The sequence below is a fragment of the Saccopteryx bilineata genome, chromosome 1, assembly GCF_036850765.1.
Source record: "Saccopteryx bilineata isolate mSacBil1 chromosome 1, mSacBil1_pri_phased_curated, whole genome shotgun sequence".
Classification (NCBI taxonomy): domain Eukaryota; kingdom Metazoa; phylum Chordata; class Mammalia; order Chiroptera; family Emballonuridae; genus Saccopteryx; species Saccopteryx bilineata.
In genome coordinates, this window is record NC_089490.1 from 130,576,894 (window position 1) to 130,600,609 (window position 23,716).

At 46.9% G+C, this 23,716-nt stretch overlaps 1 protein-coding gene and 1 non-coding gene across 3 annotated transcripts in view; one reads left to right on the forward strand and one right to left on the reverse strand.

The window, feature by feature from the left end:
* The window catches only part of ZNF496 (zinc finger protein 496), a 37,456-nt gene extending 17,479 nt beyond the window's left edge, over positions 1-19,977 (reverse strand). Inside the window, exons 1-5 of one of the 2 annotated variants that reach the window (XM_066266491.1) lie at positions 19,841-19,977; positions 18,138-18,238; positions 17,369-17,748; positions 16,627-16,810; positions 13,273-13,349 (exon numbers count right to left, since the gene is read on the reverse strand). In XM_066266491.1, the coding sequence (XP_066122588.1) occupies positions 13,273-13,349; positions 16,627-16,810; positions 17,369-17,698 (591 nt within the window). In that variant the 5' untranslated portion in view covers positions 17,699-17,748; positions 18,138-18,238; positions 19,841-19,977. Of the gene's footprint in view, positions 1-13,272; positions 13,350-16,626; positions 16,811-17,368; positions 17,796-18,137; positions 18,239-19,840 lie in introns of both variants that reach the window. The other variant, XM_066266487.1, reaches the window with a different exon arrangement.
* Positions 10,674-10,801, forward strand: LOC136321271 (small nucleolar RNA SNORA33). The gene has a single exon (XR_010728541.1). It is a non-coding gene; the product is annotated as a small nucleolar RNA SNORA33 (small nucleolar RNA).
* Positions 19,978-23,716: the final 3,739 nt, after the last annotated feature.

Below are 23,716 nucleotides of genomic sequence, written 5' to 3' on the forward strand. Positions count from 1 at the left end.
GTCATAGCCAGTCTTTGCAGCCAATTAGCCTGGGGGTAAATCTCTCCAACTGATGTGCCAACCACAATCAAGGCTCAACTACCAAAAGAGGGTGCACACAGCCCCTATAGGGGTGAGATACACCTCATGTGCCCTGCTCAGGTCAATAGGGAGGTTGTGCTACTCGACCCTACAGAATACCTAGGCCACTTTACCAAGCCAAGAAGATGCAGGAGCTCTACCTAATGCATAGACACAAACACAGGGAGGCTGCCAAAATGAGAAAAGAAACATGTTCCAAATGCAAGAACAGAACAAAACTCCAGAAAAAGAACTGAACAAAATGGAGACAAGCAATCTACTAGATAGAGAGTTCAAAACACTGGATATGATGATGCTCAACGAACTCATTAAGAACTTCAACAGCATGAAAAAGAACAAGTCAGAAGGGAAGGACACACTAACTGAAATGAAGACTCCATTACAGGGAATCAACAGTAGAGTAGATGAAGTTGAGAATCAAATCAGTGATTTGAAAGATAAGTAAAAAACAAGACAAAACAAAAAAGACAGCCCTGGCCGGTTGGTTCAGTGGTAGAGTGTCGGCCTGGCGTGCAGAAGTCCCGGGTTCGATTCCCGGCCAGGGCACACAGGAGAGGCGCCCATCTGCTTCTCCACCCCTCCCCCTCTCCTTCCTCTCTGTCTCTCTCTTCCCCTCCCGCAGCCAAGGCTCCACTGGAGCAAAGATGACCCAGGCACTGGGGATGGCTCCATGGCCTCTGCCCCAGGTGCTAGAGTGGCTCTGGTTGCAACAGAGCGACGCCCCAGATGGGCAGAGCATCGCCCCCTGGTGAGCGTGTCAGGTGGATCCCGGTCGGGCGCATGTGGGAGTCTGTCTGACTGTCTCTCCCCGTTTCCAAAACAAAAAATACAAAAAAACAAAACAAAAAAGACACCCAATCAGAACAGCAAAAAGAAAAAAAGAATCCAAAAAAAATTAGAATAGTTTAAGGAGGCTCTGGGGCAACTTCAAGTGTATCATCATGAAGGTGCTGGAAGGAGAAAAGAGTGAAAACAGAATTAAAAACCTATCTTGACCCGACTAGGCGGTGGTGCAGTTGATAGAGCGTCGGACTGAGATGCAGAAGGACCCAGGTTCGAGATCCCGAGGTCGCCAGCTTGAGCGCAGGCTCATCTGGCTTGAGCAAAAAAAAAAAAAAAAAAAAAAAAAAAAAGCTCACCAGCTTGGACCCAAGGTCGCTGCCTCGAGCAAGGGGTTACTCTATCTGCTGAAGGCCCGCGGTCAAGGCACATATGAGAAAGCAATCAATGAACAACTAAGATGTTGCAACGAAATACTAATGATTGATGCTTCTCATTTCTCTCTGTTCCTGTCTGTCCCTATCTATCCCTCTCTTTGACTCTTTGTCCCTGTAAAAAACAAAAACAAAAAAAAAAACCCTATCTGAAAAATGAATCATGAAAAACTTTCCTAACCAATGAAGAAAACAGAACTACAAGTTCAGGAGGCACAGAGAGTCCCAAAAAAGATGAACCCAAAGAAGCTCACACCAAGCACTCCAAAATTAAAATGCACAAGGTTAAGGACAAAGAGAGAATCTTAAAAGCAGGAAGAGAAAAGCAGTTAGTTACCTACAAGGGAGCTCCTATAAGACTGTCAACTGATTTCTCAACAAAAATGTTGCAACCGTAATAAGAAGTAAAATCTGGCCCTGGCCGGTTGGCTCTGTGGTAGAGCATCAGCCAGGCGTGTGGAAGTCCCGGGTTCAATTTCTGGTCAGGGCACACAGGAGAAGTGCCCATTGGCTTCTCTACCCTTCCCCCTCTCCTTTCTCTCTTTCTCTCTTCCCCTTCCGCAGCCAAGGCTCCACTGGAGCAAAGTTGACACAGGCACTGAGGATGGCTTCATGGCCTCTCTTCAGGCACTAGAATGGCTTGAGTTGCAGTGGAGCAAGGCCCCAGATAGGCAGAGCATCACCCCCTGGTGGGCGGGCCGGGTGGATCCTGGTCGGGCGCATGCGGGAGTCTGTCTGCCTCCCCCCAGCTTCTCACTTCGGAAAAATACAGAAAAAAAAAAAAAAAAGAAAGAAAGAAAAAAAGAAAGTAAAATTCGTGTAATAAGAACTCTGGAAAGAAAGAGCAGGTGTGCTGAAAAAAGTATCTGAAGGGAAAATGGTCCAAGACTTTCCTGATTCAGAACGAGACACAAAGCCAGATTCAAACAGCAAAGAAAACCCCAAATCAGCAACCCAAAGAAATTCATGCCAAGAGGCATCACAATAAATTTCAGAAAACAAAGGAAACGTGAAGAAAAAAACCCTTAAAACTCACCAGAGGAAAAAATGCTATATTCCCTAGAGTAAAAAAGGAAATTCAGACGACAGCCCATCTCTGGTCAGAAGCCATGGAGGACGAAGGAAGGGTCCATATTCCCCAGTGCTGAGAGGAGGCCAGAGCCACCAGTACCACCTGTGGTGAAAAGTCCTCAAGAATGAAGAGGGATCAAGACATCCTCAGATGATGCCCACAGCACACTTACCATAAAAGAATGGCAAAAGGACATATGAACAGAAAAGAAACAAGGAACCACAGGCTGGAAGGGTCAAAACAGGCCCTGAGGCTGGCTTTGAGCTGAAGGTATTTGAGGCCCGGCAGGCTCAGGAGACACCTCTTCCTTGAAGAATTTAAATTGGGGCCTTGCCCGTAATAAGAATAATCACCGGCAATAACTATTTTTGAGCTCTTCATGGGCAGGCAAACTTCTAATTACTGAACACCTGCCTTTCTGCTCACCCTGCGGTGACGCATCTCCCCCCACAGCCCCAGGCATCAGACTTCTACCACATCCCAGAATGCCACACCTACCTCATGTCACCTTTCTGTCTGGAACCACCCACACATGTGAGGTTTGTGTGTGGATATCGTACATATTAACTTTGGCTATTTCCTGTTGTTAATCTTTCTCATGTAGATTTAATTAGTAGCTGAAAAAACTTAGAAGGGCAAAGAAAATTTCTACCTCCCCCTCAGAACAAAAGAAGGAAATGCAGAACACAGGAAAGGAAAAGATGGTGAGCCGACACATGGTAAGTGTAACAGGCCTTCCTATTCCTTCTAAGTTTTCTAAATAAGGCTTGATAGTTAAAGAAAAACTTGCAACTCTGGGATGTGCTTTTAAATGTGTTAAAGGAACTATTTAAATTAATTTGTTAGAAAAGGGGAAGGGCAATGTGAAGTTAAGGGTGTGAGAAGTTATACACATACAATATAATACCAGAGTGTTGGTCAAATAAGTTTATAAATATAATATATATGTTTGCTCACTTATAGTTTGCATTGTGTGTGGGAGACAGGCTGTAAGCTGGCAAAGTCATTATAGCCTAAGGCTTAGTTTTAAAACAGCTTTTGCCCACACCATTGACCGCTACATGATGTGGGGTGGTGCACTCTCATAAGGAATCCCATTATGCCTCAGAAAAGTGACTTTATATTAGAGATTTCCCTATTTGTATATTGGATTAAAGGTTTTGATTTCTACACTATAAAGTGGGGCAGACCGGGAGCTTGCTCTCTTGGTTCCTGAGATAAGCATTAGAGAGGAGAGCAGAGAGAGGCCACGTGGAGGAGAGGAGAGGCAGCCAAGATGGCGGAGTGCTGAAGGAAAAGCCAGTTTGTACAGTTTGTGCAGAGAGAAGGAGATGGGAAACAGAGGTGAATAAGGCTGGTGAGCTAGAAACCTTTGATTCTAGGAAACTCGGATAAGTCAGTGGCTTTGGGAGCCCTGAATGGAAAGGGAAGTGTCTTCTCTCTGTGTGTATTTCTTGCCTGCCGGATGCAAGCTAGGATTAAAGCTAATGGCCCACCAGTTTTTGGCTCCATTGTTTCATTACCGACTGTCCGAATCTAATGAGAACCTGCATGTGAATGGCCACAATGGAGGCACCTGGCCATATACAGAGTAATCTCTAAAAATGCTAAACTGACACAAATTCTTTGGTTGACAAACTTGCGTCAGGGCTTCTGAACCTACTCCAGGGCCCATCTGCACACTTCCTTGTAAAAGTCCACCCTTCACCCTCATCATCCTGGATATCTGAGCAGGTTCCTCACCCTGCACTGCCTCCAGATGACATCTGATAACCCTGGTCTGTCCTCAGCAAGAATCCTGTTAGTTCAGTTTAGCCAGAACCCCTGCTCTGACGCAACGATTTATAATACATACATATTTGATGTTCCCCCCTTTTTTTTTTTTTTTTCGGAGACACAGAGAGAGTCAGAGAGAGGGATAGATAGGGACAGACAGACAGGAACAGAGAGATGAGAAGCATCAATCATTAGTTTTTCATTGCGTGTTGCCACACCTTAGTTGTTCATTGGTTGCTTTCTCATATGTGCCTTGACCATGGGGCTAGAGCAGACTGAGTAACCCCTTGCTCGAGCCAGTGACCTTGGGTCCAAGCTGGTGGGCTTTTGCTCAAACCAGATGAGCCCGCACTCAAGCTGGCGATCTCGGGGTCTTGAACCTGGGTCCTCTGCATCCCAGTCTGACGCTCTATCCACTGCGCCACCGCCTGGTCAGGCTGTTCCCCCCTCTTTTGGCAGAGCTCCTAAAGCCTTTGAAACTTCCTAAGTGATGAGAGTGACAAAGACGAAGGTGTCTTTATATATATGTTAAGGAGGTGACTTTGAACCCTACCTAAGGATGGGAGTGTTTGCCAGGGTAACCAACCAGTGACTAGAGGTTTGAAATGATCAGTCCCACACCCTCCCTCAACCTCCAGAGAGGGAGGAGAGGCTGGAGGTTGAATTGATAGCTAACATCAATGATTTAATCAATCACAATGTAATAATGCCTCCATAAACACTCAGAAGAACAGGGTTCAGAGAGCTTCCCAGTTGGTGGACATGTGGAGCTGCAGGGAGCATGGTGGGTTCAGAGAACATGGAAGCCCCTTTCCCTATGCACATACCTTGCCCTGGGCATCTCTTCCATCTGGCTGGTGACCTAGTGAGTAGAATGTTCCTCTGGGTTCTGTGAGCCACTTTAGCAAATTAATCAAACCCAAAGAAGGGGTTGCAGGAACCTCTGATTTTATAGCCAGTGCGTCAGAAGCATAGGTGACGAGCCTGAGCTTGTGACTGGTGAGTGAAGTGGGTGAGGTCACAGTGCAGTCTTATAGGACTATACTCTTAGATGTGGGATCTATGCTGTCTTTGAGAATTTTTGTGGACATAGGGGAAACCCCTTCCCAGCAGAAATTGGATCTCAGAATACCCAAAAGTCCCCTTTATCCCTGATGTTTCCTCTTAGTAATTTCCCATCCACTGACCCCTAACCCCAACCCTGCTCCTTGGCTACAAATTCTCTCTTCCCCCTGCTATGTTTGGAGTTGAGCCCAATCTCTTTCCCCTACTATATAAAAACCCACTGTGGGGGTCCTACACGTACCACAATGTCCTGAATAATCAGTATCATCTTTAAATATGTATCATTGAATATTTTTTAACAATATGAAGAAATACATTCAGCAATACACTAGGTAAAGAAAAATGGAATTCTAAAAGTGTTCAAGTAACCCACAGGAAGGCAAGACCAAGAAAACAGAAGGAACAGAACAGGGTGGGGGTGGGGGGGAAGACAGGCTTAAGCCCTAACATGTCAATAATGATGTTAAAATACAAATGGTATAAATATATCAGTTAAAATACAACAACGGGCAACGGATTAAAAAGTATGACTCAGCCTTGACTGGGTGACCCAGTTGCTTGGAGTATCCTCCTGATACTATGAGCTGAGATTTTGGGTTTGATCTCTGGGCAAGGTACATAAAAGAATCAACCAATACAGGCATAGATAAGTGAAAAAACAACTCAGTGTTTCTCTCTCTCAAATAAATAAATAATTTTTTTTTTTAAAAAAAAAGCATGACTCAACTACAGGAAGACTTCGAAGATACTGAAGGTTCGGGTTCAGACTGCTGTGTTTAAGCAAACATTGCAAGGAAGCGAGTCACACAAACTTCCTGGTTTCCTAGTGCATGCAAAAGCTATGTTTACACTATACTGCAGTCTAGTAAGTATGTAACAGCACTGTCTAAAAAACAATGTACATAATTCCATTTTTAAAAACTCTGTTGCTATAAAATGCAAACCATCATTTAAACCCTCAGTGAGTAATAATGTTTTTGCTGGTGGAAAGATGTTAATGAGAACACTATTTGCAAAACACAGTAAAGTGACTTCTGCCTGTGTCTGCTACATATTTAAACAAAACTCACTTCAAATACAATGATGTAGGCCGGCTAGGAGCAAACATATGGAGGGTACTATGCAATCATTAATCAAAAAGAAAAGAAATAGCTGTATTGGTGCCAGAAAAGGTAGATTTTGACACAAAGAAAATTATGAGAGGGACATTAATAATAATAAATGCCCCCCCAAGAAGGCATTCTTAAATATGCAAGTCAATATGTGAACAACAATTCTATGCAAATGCACTGAACAGGAGCTGCATAGACAGAAACTATAGATCTGAGACGAGAGAAACAGATGAGTCACTATAGCTGGAGACATCAACATAACTCTCTCAAACATGGGAAGAACAACCAGTAGAGAAGAACTCAATGGCTTCACCAACCGATAAGCTCTAATCAATATTTACGGAGCACCCAACAAGAACGAATTGTATGTCCCTTTCAAATACCAACAGAACACATAAGACAGACCACACACTGGGCTACCGAGGTTCCAGAAAGAGAGGAGAAACCCCCTAACAAATCTGAAAGAATTGGCATAATACAGTGTTTCTCTGATCAAAATGGAATCAAACTAGAAATAAATGATAGAAAGCTAACAGGAAAATCTGTAAGCCTTGGAAATTAAAGTACACACATCTAAATAATCCTTGGGCCAAAGAAGAAGATTCATGGGAAATATAAAATATATTAAAATGAATGAAAATAAAGATGCATTGTATTATGATTTGTGGGATAAGTAAAGCAGTGCTAAGAGGAACATTTATAAGGCTACAATGCCTGCATTAGGAATGCTTTCATAAGAGAGAAAGTCCCATCTGACCAGGCAGTGGTGCAGTGGACAGAGCATCGAACTGGGATGCAGAGAACCCAGGTTCAAAACCCCTGAGGTCACCAGCTTGAGCACAGGCTCATCCCTGGCTTTAGCGTGTTGTCACTGGCTTGAGTGCGGGGTTACTGGCTTGAGCGTGGGATCATAGACATGACCCCAAGGTCGCTGGCTTGAGCAAGGGGACGCTTGCTCTGCTGTAGCCCCCCCATACCCACCCTACCCCGCACATATGAGAAAGCAATCAACAAACTAAGATGCCCCTACGAAGAATTGATGCTTATCTCTCTCCCTTCCTGTCTGTCTTTATCTGTCCCTCTCTCTGTCTCTGCTCCCCCCCCTAAAAAAAGAGGGAAAGTCCCAAATCAGTAACTTAAACTTCCACCTCAGGGACCTAGAAAGGGAATAGTAAAATAAACCCAAAGCACGCAGAATAAAGATAATAAAGACGAGATGAAAATCAATAAAATAGAAACACAAAAACAGTAAAGAGAAAGCAAGAATGAAATAATGAGCAAGTTATCTTTGGGAATAGAAATAAAATGGAAACCTCTAGGAAGTTTAACAAAGAAAAGAGAGGATATATTTTCAATATTATATCAGAGATAAAGTAGTGATATCACAGACCCTGAGGGTAACTGGATGATGAAGGAATACCACAGATAACTCTATACATATAAAATGGACAACTTAGGATAAAAATAGCGGATGCTTGAAAAGCACAAACCACTACAGCTCATCCACTATGAAGCAGATAGTAAGAATAGCCCCATAACCATTAAGAATGTTGAACCTGTAGTTAAAATACCACTTTTAGTACACCCCCTCTAGGTCTCCTGAGTCATATGGTTTCACTACAGAAGTATACCAAATGTTTAAAGAATTAACGCCAATTCTGCACAATCTCTTTTAGAATATAGAGAAGGGAACAGTCTCAAATTTGTCTTATGAAGCTACTATTAGTCTGAGACCAACGCTAGACAAAGAGTAAAGAAAACTACAGACTGACATCTCTCCTGAACAGATACGAATAACAAAATAATAGCAAACAAAACTCAGCAATATATAAAGAGATTTTACATCATAACAAGAAGAGGTTTACTCCAGCAGATGCAAGGATGAGTCAATCTTTTTTTTTTTAAGGGAGAAGAGAGGAGATAGTGAGACAGACTCCAGCATGCACGCTGACTGGGATCTACCAGGCAACCTCTGCTTAGGGGCAATGCTCAAACCAACTGAGCTATCCTCAGCCCCTCAAACCAACTGAGTCATTGGCTGTGGGAGGGGAAGAAAGAGAGAATGGGGAGAGGGAGAGGAATAGGGAGAGAGAGGAGCAGATAGATGGTCACTTCTCCTGTGTGCCCTGAGTGGGAATCAAACCGAGGATGTCCATATGCCGGGCAAATGCTCTATCTACTGAGCAAACCGGCCAGGGCCCTAGTTCAAGCTTAAAAAAGAAAAGAAAAATCAATCAACATAATCCACCATATTAACAGCCTAATATAACGTACCCTGGGCTTTGCCTGGTCAAGGCACATATGGGAGTTGATGCTTCTTGCTCCTCCCCTTTTCTCTCTCTCTCTCTCTTTCTCTCCTTTCTAAAATGAATAAAAGATTAAAAAAGAAAAGAAAATTCACGTTTGTTACCAACTGAAGCAGAAAAAGCTGTGACAGAACTCAACACGTCTATACACAATAAAAGCTCTCAGAAAAAAAAAATTGAGGAACTTCCTCAACTTGATAAAAAGAATACAGAAACTTTCAGCTAACAGCATATTTAATGGTGAAAGATGAACGCTTTCCGGTAAGATTGGGCATAAGGCAAGGATAGCTCCGTTCACCACTGCTTTTCAATAACGTAACAGAGGCGCTAGCCAATGGAGTAAGGCTAAATAAATAAATAAATAAAGACATACAAGCTAGAAAGAAACAAAACTGCCCTTACTTGTAGATGACATAATTGTCTACATAGAAAATCCAGGACTCTATTTAAAAACAAACAAATGTGCACGCACACATGAAACCCTCATTCAATTGATATATGAATCCAGCAAGGTCACAGAATACAAAATAAACATACAAAACTGTTGTTGTTATACTAGAAATGAGTATATTGTCATCAAAATAAAAAACAATACTATTTGCAATTGCTAAAAAAATGAAGTACTTAGGTGTAGATCTAAACAAACATTGACAGGACTTGTATGCTGAGAATCACAAGATGGTGATGAAAGAAATCATGTCAGGGAATGGAGAGGCACATCCCTTCCCAGACCATAGCTCAAGTGGTAAAAATGTCAGTGTTCCCCAAACTGACATGCAGGTTTAACAAAATTACTATCAAAATTTCAGTGGAGCCTGACCAGGCGGTGGCGCAGTGGATAGAGCGTCAGACTAGGATGCGGAGGACCCAGGTTCAAGACCTCGAGGTCGCCAGCTTGAGCATGGGCTCATCTGGTTTGGGCAAAGCTCACCAGCTTGAACCCAAGATCGCTGGCTTAAGCAAGGGGTCACTCGGTCTGCTGAAGGCCCATGGTCAAGGCACATAAGAGAAAGCAATCAATGAACAACTAAGGTGTCACAACGAAAAATGATGATTGATACCTCTCATCTTTCTCCATTCCTGTCTGTCTGTCCCTATCTACCCCTCTCTCTGTATCTCTAAAAAAAAAAAAAAAAAAGAAAAAGTTATATATAAAAAAAATTTCAGTGGAACTTGATTACACAGACAAGATTATTCTAAAATGTACATTGAAAGGCCAAGAGACTAAAATAGATAAATACAATAATTTAGAAAAAGAATAAAACAGGAGGAACTGATCTACCAAATTTTAAGACTGACATATAGAAATGTGTACTATTGGTGGAAAGACAAATACATCAATGGAAAAAAGACAAAACAAAACAGAAAACCCAAGAAAGACACCCACAGATATACTCAACTGATTTCTGACAACAGAGCAAAAGCAATTTAGTGGAAACTAAGCTTTTCAGCCAATAGTGCCAAAGCAACTGGACATCCATTAGGGGGGGGAAAAAAAAGAGGAAGAAGAATTGTGATCTAATTCCACTTTATACAAAAATGATAGATTATGGATTTAAAAGCAGAAGGATCAGATTGTGAACTAAAATGTATTCCTAGACCTCAGTGTACACTGTATAACTCAAAGAAAAAACATAAGAGAAAAATCTTTGGGATATAAAACTAGGCAAAGACTCTTTAGACTTAATACCAAAAGCATAATGCTTAGAAGGAAAAAAATCAACCAATTGGACTTAATCCACATTAAAAACTTTTGCTCTGCTCAAGACCCTGTGCAAGGGATGGGATGAGAGGAAATAGTTGTAGAACATACATCCAACACAGGACAGTATGTAGGCTGTATAAAGAGCTCTCTAAAATCAACAGTGAAAAAGGCAAAATGGCTCACTTAGAAACGTGGGAAGAGTTATGAAGAGACGTCTCAGAGAGAGGATACAGAACTGGCAGAGAAGCACATGAAGATGTCCAACTAAAGAATGCAAATTTAAACCCTAAGGAGATATCACTGTGCATCTTTCAGAATGGCTATAACATATAAAAACAGGGAAAGCCAGCCAGCGTCTGCTTATCTGAATGTGTTTCTGCAGAAACTTAGAGAAAGCTGGCAATAGCAAAGCCATGTTACGAGCCTTTAGGACATTAAAGTCATGAAGGTCCCTGAAAATGGCTATAAGAAAAAAAGATTAATGAAATAAAACAAATTAAAAAAACAGACAACATCAAATGCCGGCAAGGATGTGAAGAATGTAAAGTGGTATGGTCACTATGGAAAAAGATATCAGACAACCCAACAATTCATGTGTCTCGAGAGAAAATGAAGACTGACGTTCACACAAAAACCTGTACACAATGTTTAAAGCGGCATTAATGCAAAATGCCCCAAACTGAAAACAGTCCAGACCTCCTTCAGCAAGAGAATGGTTCAACAGACTGGAACATCCATACTGTGGGGTCTTCCTCAGCAGTGAAAACTGAACGGACTCCTCACACATGCAAAACACTGGGTGAAGCTCCACAGAATTATACTGACTGAAAACAGTCTATCCCCAGATGGGACACGCTGTATGAACTCGCCTAGTTAATGTTCTTGAAACACCACCACTATGAGATGAAGAACATACCAGTGATTACTAGAGACCATGAGGGTGGGGAGAGATGTAAGAGCATCAGGAAGAATCCTTCTGAAAGCAAGCATGCTGTGTCCTATGTGTATGAACATCAGCATGCTGGCTGTGACACTGTACCTACAGGACATGGCCATTCTGTGTAAAGAGTATAATGGATCTGTTATTTCTTACAACTGCAGGTGAATCTACAGTTACCTAAACAATTAAAAAACAAACAAACCACTTCACACACACCATGTTCATAGCAGCATTATTTACTGGAGCCAGAAGGTGGAAGCAACCCAAGTGCCCATCAGAGAGTCAATGAGTACATACAACGGGTTGTACACACACCACAGAGTAGCATTAAAGCAAGGAGGAAAATCCTGCCACCTGCCACCTGCCACGTCATGGATGTACATTGTGGACATTATGCTGAGGGACATAAGCCAGACACGAAAGGAAAAATGCTGTCTGGTTCCACTCACGTGCACTCTCAAGAGTGGGTGGGATAGAGGGCGACAAGGCCGGATTATGGGGAGTGGGGAATTATTACTGAATGGGGGAGAAGCTTCAGTTTGGAAGATGAACAAATCTGGAGATTGGCTGCACAACAATGGGAATATACTTAAGATTACTGAACACTACCAGATGGTAGTGCAGTGGTTAGAGCATCAACCTGGGATGCTGAAGACCCAGGTTCAAAACCCTGAGGTTGCTGGCTTGAGTGCTGGCTCACCACCTTGAGTGTGGGATCATAGACATGACCCCATAGTTATTGGCTTGAAGCCCAAGGTCACTGGCTCGGCTGGAGCACCCCCCCCCCCGGGTCAAGGCATGTATGAGAAGCAACTAATGAACAACCAGAGTGCCACAAATACGAGTTGATACTTCTCATATTTCTCATTTCTCCTCTTCCTGTCTGTGTCTCTCTCACTAAAAATAAAAGTAAATAAATAAGATTACTGAACATTTAAACAAACTAAAAAATGTACATTAAATATAACTGGGGTGTAAATTCTGTTATATGTATTTTACAATTAAAAGTAAAAATTAAAGAATAAAAGTAAAGAAAAAACCCTACACAATAAGACCTTCGAGGTGGTGCCTTTGAGTGCACTGGGCAGAAACGATCTTCACTGGCGTGATAAACAGCACGGACTTATCAAAATTTCTATCTTCTGCTCACTGTGGCATCTACAGGGACTGAGATTCAGAGATGAACACCCAACCTCAACAGTTGCTAAGCTAAGAGCATTCCCCTTGTTAAGTCATAATGGTCAAAGGCATCAGTTTTTGATAAGAAACAGTTTTACCTCCATGGGGTAGTTCTGCTCAACAGCTACAACAGTGCACAACAGATGCTGGAATGCATGCTGTGTGCAGCTCCAAAGGAACAGACCCCATCCCATGGATCCGACAGATTCTTTCCAACCCTGAGCCGGCCCCCCTTCCCTGGTTAAATTCCTGGGAAATACACTGTGAAGAGAAAAAACTGTTGTCTATTGTCCTTCAGGTTGTCTTCATCAGCCGAAAACCAGTCCCAATGGGACCCATGACCTTTATGGAACCTCATCCTTGTAATAACTAAGTTTCATGCCAGACAGTGCAAAGTGCTGGGAAGAAAAACGAAGGGGATATGGTTAGAAACCACAGCCCCAGGCAGAAACTGGCATGGAAAGAGGTGAGGAACGAGGACAACTCCCACCTGGGGAGGACACCAGAGAAAGTAAGCCTCATGTGGAAATTCCCGAACACCCTCTGCGATGGCACTGTTTCTCACTGGAGAGGGCACAAGATGCCAAGAGGAAGACAGATGGGGACTCCAGGGTCTGCACAGGCTCCCGAAGGTGACACACACCCAGCCCAGCGAGCAGCCTGGACTGTGGGGCAGGACTCATGTCCATCCTATTACTTCTTCTGGGCTAGGGTCAAATAGTCTGTGTGGCAGACAGCCAGCTGGCTAGGGTCCTGGAAAAGCCGCCCTGTGAGTGACAGAGGCAAAGCAGGGTTTTCATGGCTCTTGCAGAAGTCACTCACCAAGGGCAGCTGGAGGGCGGTCACCTGCGGTGCATCCCTCAAGCTCTCTTCCTCAAGGAGGGTCCCATCTTGTGGAACTGAAAGAGAGGAGAAAAGGGCATCTCATAACCTGGATATCTTTTACCTGCATTGGGAGATTACTAGGTAACACACATAAAATGCTTTAGGCAAACCACAAGATTTTTGTTAGTTTGCTTTCAGACTCAACAATGGGGACTTAAACAGGGAATGCCTGGCTGGGTCTGTCCTGCTGCCAAGTTGCGATGCAACTGCCCACAGGTGCAGGGACCTCAACTTCATGATCTGAAATATGGGAAAATAAAGGTTAGAGTTCCGAGTCAAGGTATCAGTAAGAGCTGCCAGCAATGAAGACAGCTGTGGGGTTCAGGGTCATATAAAGGAACCCACCTGTTAGCTTGTAACTGTGAATTCCATAGAAAGACTGTGTCACTGTTAGGCGCCACAGGACACACAAGGACACACACCAGCCACAGCACCCGCACCACCAACCCAGAAAGTGCAGAGTTAAGCACTGGGACCACCTCATTCAACCTGAGCTCAGGGCCTGGGCACAGGGGTTGCTATTCCAACAGGACTTCTTTCCCTGACTGGCAACTACACCTTGCTCAGGCTTCCGGAAACACTGAGCCACATACCTGGCCCAAGATGCAGCATGTGAAAACAAGCTGCGTTTCAAAAGGTGCTCATTTCCTAGAATAAGACTTGGGAAGCTGCACCATCGTCTCTTGGTCTCCTGAAGGCTGACTCCAGACCACACGTTAAGCTGGTGTCAAAGCTAACAGAAGGCAGTGTCCCTCACCTTTCAGACCCAGGATGCAGTAGGGACAGATGTACTATTTAGAACGAGGGTCTAGCACAGGAGACAGCTTAGCCAGCAGTGACTTTGGGGGTAACCCAAGCGAGGCATCCTCCTCACCCTACTGGGGAAGCTCAAGCGGGGTGGGTGTGAATGCGAGAGGTGACTTCATTCTGCACTCTCTTTTTTTTTTTTTAATTTTATTTTAATTTTATTTATTCATTTTAGAAAGGAGAGAGAGAGAGAGAGAAGGGGGGAGGAGCAGGAAGCATCAACTCCCATATGTGCCTTGACCAGGCAAGCCCAGGGTTTCGAACTGGCGACCTCAGCATTTCCAGGTCAACGCTTTATCCACTGCGCCACCACAGGTCAGGCTCATTCTGCACTCTCATCTGCCACCTCTGGGGAATGAACGACAGCCCCCCCTGCCTATCCAGGGGGACTGGAGTATATGGACACTTCTATAAGTCACTGTGGAAAGCTTTCAGTCTCTAAACAGGATCTAGCTTTTGGGGAAGACTTTCAGATTTAGGAACTATACGGCCTTCACTGGAGACTCATTCCAATGATAAATCACATGAGCATTTAGGGTCCTCATAGTAACTAACTCATCATGTCTACTTTGTTCATTTATTACTGTGCATGGAAAATGGAGAAGCTGAGCCTTTCAAGCTGAAGCCCATCAGTGGTAATTGGCTTAGCTCCAAATTTCCCCAAGAAGTCCTGAGGACATTATTGCCACCCACAACCTGCATACCCCAGGTGCCTGCACATGTAGTGTTTATTTGGGCTAATGGTGCTTTCCTTATACACGTCATTACAGGCTGAACTGTGTCCCCCACCAAATTCACATTGAAGTCTCAATCCCCCAGTCATCAAAATGTGGCTATATTTGGAGATGGGGGGTCTTTCAAGAGGTAATTAAGTTAACATAAGATCTTTAGGATAGGCCTTAACCCAATATGACTGATTTTTTTATGAGAAGAGATTAAGATGCAGACACACACAGAACAACCACATGAGGACAAAGGAAGACAATGGCCATTCACATGCCAAAGAGAGAGGTCTCAGAAGGAACCAGCCCTGTGACACCTAGATCTCAGACTTCCAGCCTCCAGTAGTGGAAGAAAAGAAATGTCTGCTGTCTGTGAGACTTTGACATTTCTAGAAAACAAACAACAACTTTTAACCAAGGAAAGGCTGAAGAGTTCAATTTATATGGAAGTCAATATAGTTCCACCCATAAAGAAATTTTAAAAAAATTATTTTTTTTTTGTATTTTTCTGAAGTTGGAAACGAGGAGGCAGTCAGACTCCCACATGCGCCCAACTGGGATCCACCCCGCATGCCCACCAGGGGGCAATGCTCTGCCCATCCGGGGCATTACTCTGTTGCAACCAGAGCCATTCTAGCGCCTGAGGCAGAGGCCATGGAGCCATCCTCAGCGCCCAGGCCAACTTTGCTCCAATGGAGCCCTGGCTGCAGGAGGGGAAGAGAGAGACAGAGAAGAAGGAGAGGGAGAGGGGTGGAGAAACAGATGGGCGCTTCTCCTGTGTGCCCTGACCGGGAATCGAACCCAGGACTCCTGCACGCCAGGCCGACGCTCTACCACTGAGCCAACCGGCCAAGGCCAAAAAATTTTTTTTCAATTGAAAAACTTATTACAATGCCAAGAACAACAGCTGTGAATATCAAGAACACTCTCCTGGCCTCTTCTTCCCTCTGCTATCTACAGATCAATGTGGCAAGCTGCCTGAAGAGTCCCTCATACCATAGAGGTCACTCATTCAACCTGAGAGCAATGCAACTGCCCATAAGGATTACTTCAACTAAAAAAAATCATGGCTCGCTCAGGTCCTCTACTCAGTATTTTAGGGATATAATTCTTTAGTTCTCAAGAAACCCAATAAGGGCAATGATTATCTCCTTTGGAAAGACCAAGACACTGAGGTTTGCAGAGATTAGAGGCATGGCCCCAAGTTATAGTAAGACTGAAAGTCAAGGGTGCCTGGTGTTAAAACCACCTGCTCGTGGCCACCAGCACATTTTGTACAGACATTCAGACACATCTAGGTGACATTCAAGCCCTAATCCCTGGACACCAACCTGGTCCCCGGAGAGTATTTCTGTATTTCACTGCAGCAACATGAACAAGCCTGAGATCGTGGGTGGTTGGCCGGAAAAGAAAGGTTTGGAGAGACAAGTGAACACGGTCATGTCTGGCTCCTGACACAGGTTACACTGGGACAGCAACAGTGCCCAGCTACCCCCAAAGTCACAGAACCCAACACTGTGCCCACACAGAGCAGCCTCAAAGACACTCCTGTCCAGCTGAGGTCCCTCTGGGTAAACAGGGCACCATGAAACGAACAATAGTCTCAAGAGATTCTGATTCAATCAGTCCAGGGAGAAACCAAGGCCTTGAAAGTAGTTAATGGATGGTCAGGGGACAAAAGAGAAGTACTGAGGTCTAGAGCCTCCACCAAACCATGCGGTGGGGTATAAAGGCCCCTCCCCAACACTTCCAGGCTCCCTACCTGGGTCCCCGATGAGCTGGCCTGGCAGCCTGCTGGGAAGCCCGAGGTCTGGGGACTGGGCCACTGGCTGGGGTTCCTGGCTTTTTGCAAGGTGGCTCTGGGGATCTGCTGGCAGCAGCTCCTGTTCCTGGTCTGGAGGGCCATCCCCATCGTCAATCACCACAGGGTCCTCACAGTGTTTGAGCTGAAATCCCAGAGAGAGCTTTTCAGGACTTGTGCAGAGGTCCCTAGCTAGCAAAGGCCAGTAGCAATGTGAGTTCCCTCCCTTGGCCTACTGATCATCACCTCCATAGCCGACTACTACAGGCTTAGCCTAGGCCCCTGGCCGGCAAACTGCGGCTCGCAAGCCACATGAGGCTCTTTGGCCCCTTGAGTATGGCTCTTCCACTAAATACCACGTGCGGTACTACCTCGATAAGGAATGTACCTACCTATATAGTTTAAGTTTAAAAAATTTGGCTCTCAAAAGAAATTCCAATCGTTGTACTGTTGATATTTGGCTCTGTTGACTAATGCGTTTGCTGACCACTGGCTTAGGCCATGGAGAAGGCTGTAAAAGGGGAAGACTTATCCCCAAATTAGAGCCTTTAGGAAATGCAACCTGCTTTACTGAGAAACCAACAGTCGTGCGGAACCCACGACTGAATTCCTCATCTGCCAGTTCGTGGCTCATTGCTGCCCAGCCCACTCTTACCCCTCTCTTCCCAACCTCCAGCCAGTCCCGAGCAGCTGCTCCGCTTACCCACTGCCAGGGTCTTCCCGGCTCCCGTTCCAGTGCCTCCACAGCAGCCACAGCCTGCTCTCCGCTCTCGGGCTCCTGGGCACGCACCCAGCCCTGGATCTCGTGGGGCAGGATGGCTAGAAACTGCTCCAGCACCAGCAGCTCCAGGATCTGCTCCTTGCTATGCCGTTCAGGCCGCAGCCAGCCCCGGCACAAGTCCCAGAGGCGCTGCAGGGCCTCACGGGGGCCCGCTGCCTCCTGGTAACGGAATCGGCGGAAGAGGCGTCGGGAGGACTCAGGGCTGGGAAGCTCGCCCTGAGGGCCAGGGCTCTCTCCTGGTGGGCTCCTCATTTTCCTGGGCGCCTCACTTTCCTTCGGAGCCAAGACTCGGGGGCACAGGGCTGTGGGCATGATGGGATTTGATGGGGGTCAGCAGCAGAAGACGACCCTATTTCCAAACAGAAATCACTGGCTTCAATGCTCTGGTCTCCTGCAGGTGATTTTGGGGGTGGTGATGGGGAAAGTGACAAGGCCCAGAGACCAGCCCTTGGAAGAAGCCCTGGGGCATGTGAGAAGTGTCAGTGTGGCCGGTCCTTACACAGAGGAAGAAAGGGAACTACCACCCCCCACAGCATCAGTACATGACCCTCCTAACTGGTCAACCAGATAAACAAGACAAGGAGTCAGGGTTCAGAAAAGTGGTGGCCTTTCAATGACAAAGACATTCCAAGCATTCCATGACACTGACAGGGCTACATACAAGAGATAGGAGAAATGAAGACTCTGGTACCTTCGGTGGCCAGATGCTCTGGGAGAGGACCCAAGAGGGCCAAGCCAAGCAGACTGCTATTTTGGGGCTTCCGAACCAGTCACCGTCCTTGCCCTTGAGACCTTTACAAGATGGTTGGAAAGACAAAGACAGATGTACAGGGAAGAGCCATGAAGGTGTTTCCAGAAAGGGAAATCCATTCTGTTGGTGGCCAGGGCTGACTGTTGGTACTGGACCTGCTAGACCGACAGTCAGAACTGGCCCTGCCCTGTGGAGTCTGCACTCGGGGACAGAGGGGAAACACATGGCTGGGAAGAGACTGAAACAAGAAATGGGACAGTCAAAAGTGACAATCTCACACTGTGAGATTCCTGGAGAATAGCAATGCCATGTATTTAAAAACACCTGCATTTTCAAATTTTTTAGCAAGTCACCTCCCTGACTTGCTAAAAAAAAAAACTTGCGCCTGACCTGTGGTGGCGCAGTGGGATAAAGCGTCGATCTGGAAATGCTGAGGTCGCCGGTTTGAAACCCTGGCTTGCCTGGTCAAGGCACATATGGGAGTTGATGCTTCCAGCTCCTCCCCCCTTCTCTCTCTCTGTCTCTCTTCTCTATCTCTCTCCCTCTCCTCTCTAAAATAAATAAATTTTTTAAAAAATTAAAAAAAAAAAACTTGCTCCCTGACTAGTGAGCTTTAGCATATACTTAAAGATGCCTTGACCTTCAACCTTGCTTCTACCAGCTTTCTCTACCCTTGTCATCTTCAAACCACGATGAAGGCACTTTCACATACAAAAGAGCCCCTCTCAGGCAGGACAGAGGCAGAGGCAAGGGGTGCTGAAGACACAGCTTCCCATGTGCACAGTAGGGATCAGGGCTTCTCCACCTCACCACTGAATACACACAGGGCAACATGAGTAACAGCCACTACTCACAGACTGAGACCCAGACAAAGTCCCTCCCCCTCCCTCAGGCCTCTGAGACCACTGGGCACAGTCACTGGATCTCCACACGCGGACTGTATGAGATGCTCCAGCTTAACCCTCTCCTCCAACAGCTCAGCTGCCCCAAGGGCCCCATGCAGAATGTAGGCCTCCTTCCTATTTCATAGGAAGACCAGAGATCCACAAAGCCACGGAAGAGCAAGTCAGAAAAACTCAGGTGTCTGGACCACTTGGCTTTTCAACGGAAAACAGACTTGAAGAGTCTGGCTGGGCACCGTGCAGACTGCCCCTACGACGGCTGCCTTCCTTCAGTGCCAGCTCCTGCAATCCTTGAATCTAGGTTCGGCCCCACCGTCCCAAAGTCCCTGAGCTCAGCCACCACACTGCCAGGGCCTCGGGGTTCCTCGGGGTCTGCCCCAACTTACTGGACCCAGGCCCCACCCTCAGCCCTCAGTGTCCGTAGAGAACCAGCCCTAACCAGACAGCAGCGTTCCTCTTTGTCACCAGGCACCTGGAGGTAGGAGGCTCAGGAGAGATGCTTGATGAATGAACGACCCTGGCTCCGGGAGTACCCCGCGGGGCGGGGCGGGGCTGGGCTGGGCTTACAGCAGCCCGGGGGGAGGGGGGCGGCGCGGGATCTGCTGAAAGAAAAGGGGGGGCACAGCAGGCCAGGGAAAGGGCGATTTTTCCCTCGCACCGGGCCGCTCGCTCCTCGCCCCACCCCCGCGCGCGCGCACAAACACGTACCCCCACCCCCCGCGCGGCCAGCCGGGCTCGCACCTCGCAGCCCGGAGCTCCTTCCCAGCGTCCAGCTGCTCAAACCGCTCTCGCTGCGGGTTCGTTTCCGCAGCCGCTTCTCATCATTCCCGGCCAGACCCCGGCGTCCTTCCCGAGGCGGGCTCTCCACAGGACCCGACTCCGTCCCTGTCCAGCCAAGCCCCGTGTTCTGCTCATCCAGAAAGCCACGGCTCCGCGTGGGAGGGGAACAGCAGGAACCAATGCGGGCGCCTGGAAAACAATATGAGCGCTGCCTTCTCCCCCGCCCGCAGATCCGCTGCGCATCGGCTGCGGGATGGGGACGCGCGCGGCCGGGGGGGCGCGGGGCAGCGAGTGTTGGGAGCGGGAGGCCGGGGCTCGGAGCCCGGGGAGGCAGGCGAGGGCGCCGCTTGGGCCCCAGGAGCCCGGCCGCACTAACCGCCGCAGCGCGTTCCCGTTGGCGGGCCGCTCAAGCTTGGCCGCCCCGGAGCCCGCCGGACGCGGAGGAGAGGAAAGGCCGGACCCTCCGGCTCCCTCCCCTGGGACACTTCCTGCTCCGCTCTAGGACAGCGGAGGTCTCGGCATCTCAGTGGTTCGTTCCCCGCCCCCCGGCCGAGGTGCGCGAAGGGGTGACACCCGACACCCCCGGCCGGGGCCGCGCGAGCCCCGCCCTCTCTGCGCGCGTCCCGGCCTCAGCGCGGGCCGGGGTCCAGGCCCCGCCGTCGACCAAGGAGGGAGCATGGGGATGGCGCCCGCAGGCGGTGGCCGAGGGGGACACAGGCGGCCCGGGGGCGCGCGGCGCTCTTCTCCGCTGTCTTGCCCACTCCCGCGTCCCCCGGGCTTGTGGATGCCCGGAAGAACCAATACGAGGCCGCGGCGAAAGGCTGGAACGGGGAAGGGAGCCGCTCCACTTAGGAATCCCTGGTGACCGTCCCCGGCAGGCGCCACCCCATGATGGCCCAAATCCATTCTCTGAACAGGCTGCGGCCGCTGAAGGGGCGAGAAGGGCGAGAGAAATGCACACGACCTCTCTGGGACCCCCGAGGTGTCAGCTTGCACTTTCTTGGGGGTAAAGCAGATTGGTGGAATTTCAGTTTAAGGAAGGTGGCCCGCGGCATGGACTTTCTGAGCATGAGGAATCTCACCCCGAGCAGCTGGTCGGAGAACTAAGTGCTCTCGGTTCACTCGGAGCCAGAGGCACAGGGAGAGGTCAGAGGCCTTTGGAAGGAAGTGGCAGTGAGGAGCAAGCAGGAATTGGAGCCGCCGAATCCCCCAAACACTATCTTATGCTGAGCATAGCCCCTGAGTCAGGAGGGGTCTTCCTGGGTCCCTACTCTTTCAGATATCGGAGCATGGAGAAAGAGTGCCTCGGGTCTCCTGCACAGGTCTGATTCCCTCTGTCAGCCTGGTATTGAAGTTGAACTCTCCCACGGAATAAAAGACAGGGAAAAGTCTCTGTGCACCAGGTCACCTGATTGCAGACACCTCTGCTTTCAGTCAGAACAATCCAGCCGCCACCTCTCCCCCTCAAACATGGCTTGGCTAAGAAGGTTGGGAGGAGGTAGTGGGCCAAGACCCTATACCCTTGCCCTGAGTGTGTCCTCATGCCACAGCCTGGTGACTCTTGTTTCTTCTTTTAAATGATCAATTATCACTCCTGACTAATATAAGTTACTGGTGATTGAGGGACCTCAAGAGTTAAAATTTTAACTTAAGTAATTAATGGTGGCTTTGGTTATGCTCAGTGGGCATAATGGTTAATGCAAGTGAAAGCTTTGTTTCAGGAACTGGGATACCTTTGTCAGGCCTTTGTGACTTAAGTGATCCATCTTTGTGCCCCAGGGGATTGCAAGCAAAGCCTTTGTACTCCAAGGACAAAACACTTGCTGACTATGATCCAATTAACTTTTATCTGATTTAACTCCCTTGAAATTCCAAATCCCTTTCTCTACCCTTTTCTTCTCCTTATAATGAGAATTAGGATCCTGTCTTTAAACCTGGAACCTCACAAAAAAACTGCTTTCCCTTTAGGTCCATGAGTTGTGCTGGGCTCAATCAACTCATGGGTCAATGCCAGTATTACCGTTGTGTAATGAAGAAGTGAGTGGGGATGGGATGTCTGAGTGCATTGCTCTAGTTGGGGAAATAAGTCCATAGACACTGCAGTCTCGGAAATAAGACTTTTGTTTTCTCAAGATCTGCAAAAAGTAGGAATCAGGGAAGCCCCCAGTGGCTTCACCACTGGTTACTTCTCCACAGATCTCTCCACAATTTGATGAGTTATTTTCCAGAACAAGAGGCCCTCTCTAGAAATAGTTTTGGTTTGGGTATCAGCCTGGAGCCTGGAAAATCCTCAGAAGTAAACACAGAACCCATAGTTGAAAAGCTACTCAAATCCAGAATTTGAAATCCATCCTAAATGGCCAATGGTAAGGTGCAATGTGTGTTTGAGAAGAGACCCAAATATACATTTAAAAGATGGGTTAGAGGAGTGCAGGCTTACTTAGAACAAAGATAAGCCTGACCTTGAGGGAAGAAAATGTCAAATTTCTTTCCCTTTATTTGTATCTTTTGGAACACAGGACAAAGTTATGGTTTATAGAAGGAACCTCATGTACACACATAAGTACTAGTACTAGATATGATAGTGTTGGGCAGATAAAATGTATTATGCTCACTTTGTTAAAGATAACACGAGGAGGCCTTCGCCCAGGTGATATTAATGTGTGTTGGGGTGGGCTAAAGGCAGGCGGAATCCTTGTAGCCTGGGGTTTGGTTTTGGGATTAAGCCTTTCCTACCCTTTTTGATGTGGGGCGCTACAATCCAATCATGCCTCAGAAAGTGACTTTGTATTAGAGACTTCCCTATTTTGTATATTGGATTAAGGATTTTGAATCTACACTATAAAATAGGGGTAGAATGGGATTTTGGGCTCTTGGTTCCTGAGATTATCATTAGAAGAGAGAGCAGAGGAGAGCAGAGAAAGGCCACGTGGAGGAGTCCAGGAGAAGCAGCCAAGATGGCGGAGTGCTGAGTGAGATGCCAGTTTGTGTAGAGTTTGTATTTGGGATAAGGAAGGAGATGGGGAACTGAGGAGAATAAGGCTGGTGAGCTAGAAACCTTTGATTCTAGGAAACTCGGATAAGTCAGTGGCTTTGTGAGCACTGAGTGTGACTGGGTTTTGGAGCCCAGTGTGTATTTTTACTTGCCCACTGGGTGCAAGGTAGGATTAAAGGCTATGGCCCACCAGTTTTTGGCTCCATGGTTTCTTTACCGACTGTCCGAATCTGATGCGAACCTGCAAGGGCTGGGCTGCTCTGATGGTGGCCCTGGCCTTGCCTCTTGGCTTTACAGATAGTAAGTGCATTTCTTTCTTTGGTTTTCAATTGTAAACCGTGTGAAAGATAGTAACCATGTTAGACCATAAGTTTTCTTTCTTTCTTTTTTTTCTTCTTGGAGAGAAAGAGAGAGAGATGGGAAGCATCAACTCATAGTTGTGGCACTTCAGTTGATCATTGATTGTTTTCTCATATGTGCCTTGACCAGGAGGCTCCAGCTGAACCAGTGATCTTGGGCTCAAGCCAGTGACCTTTGGGCTCAAACCAGTGACCAGGGGTCATGTCTATAATACCACACTCAAGCCACCAGTAAGGCTGTACTCAAGCTGGCAACCTCGGAGTTTCAAACCTGGGTCCTCAGCATCCCAGGCCAGCGCTCTATCCACTGTGCCACCGCCTGAGCATGCTGACCATAGTTCTTTTTTTTTTTAATTTACTTTTTTAGATTTTATTTATTCATTTTTATTAGACAGAGGGGAGAGAGAGAGAAAGGGAGAGATAGAGAGAGAACAGGGGGAGGAGCAGGAAGCATCAACTCCCATATGTGCCTTGACCAGGCAA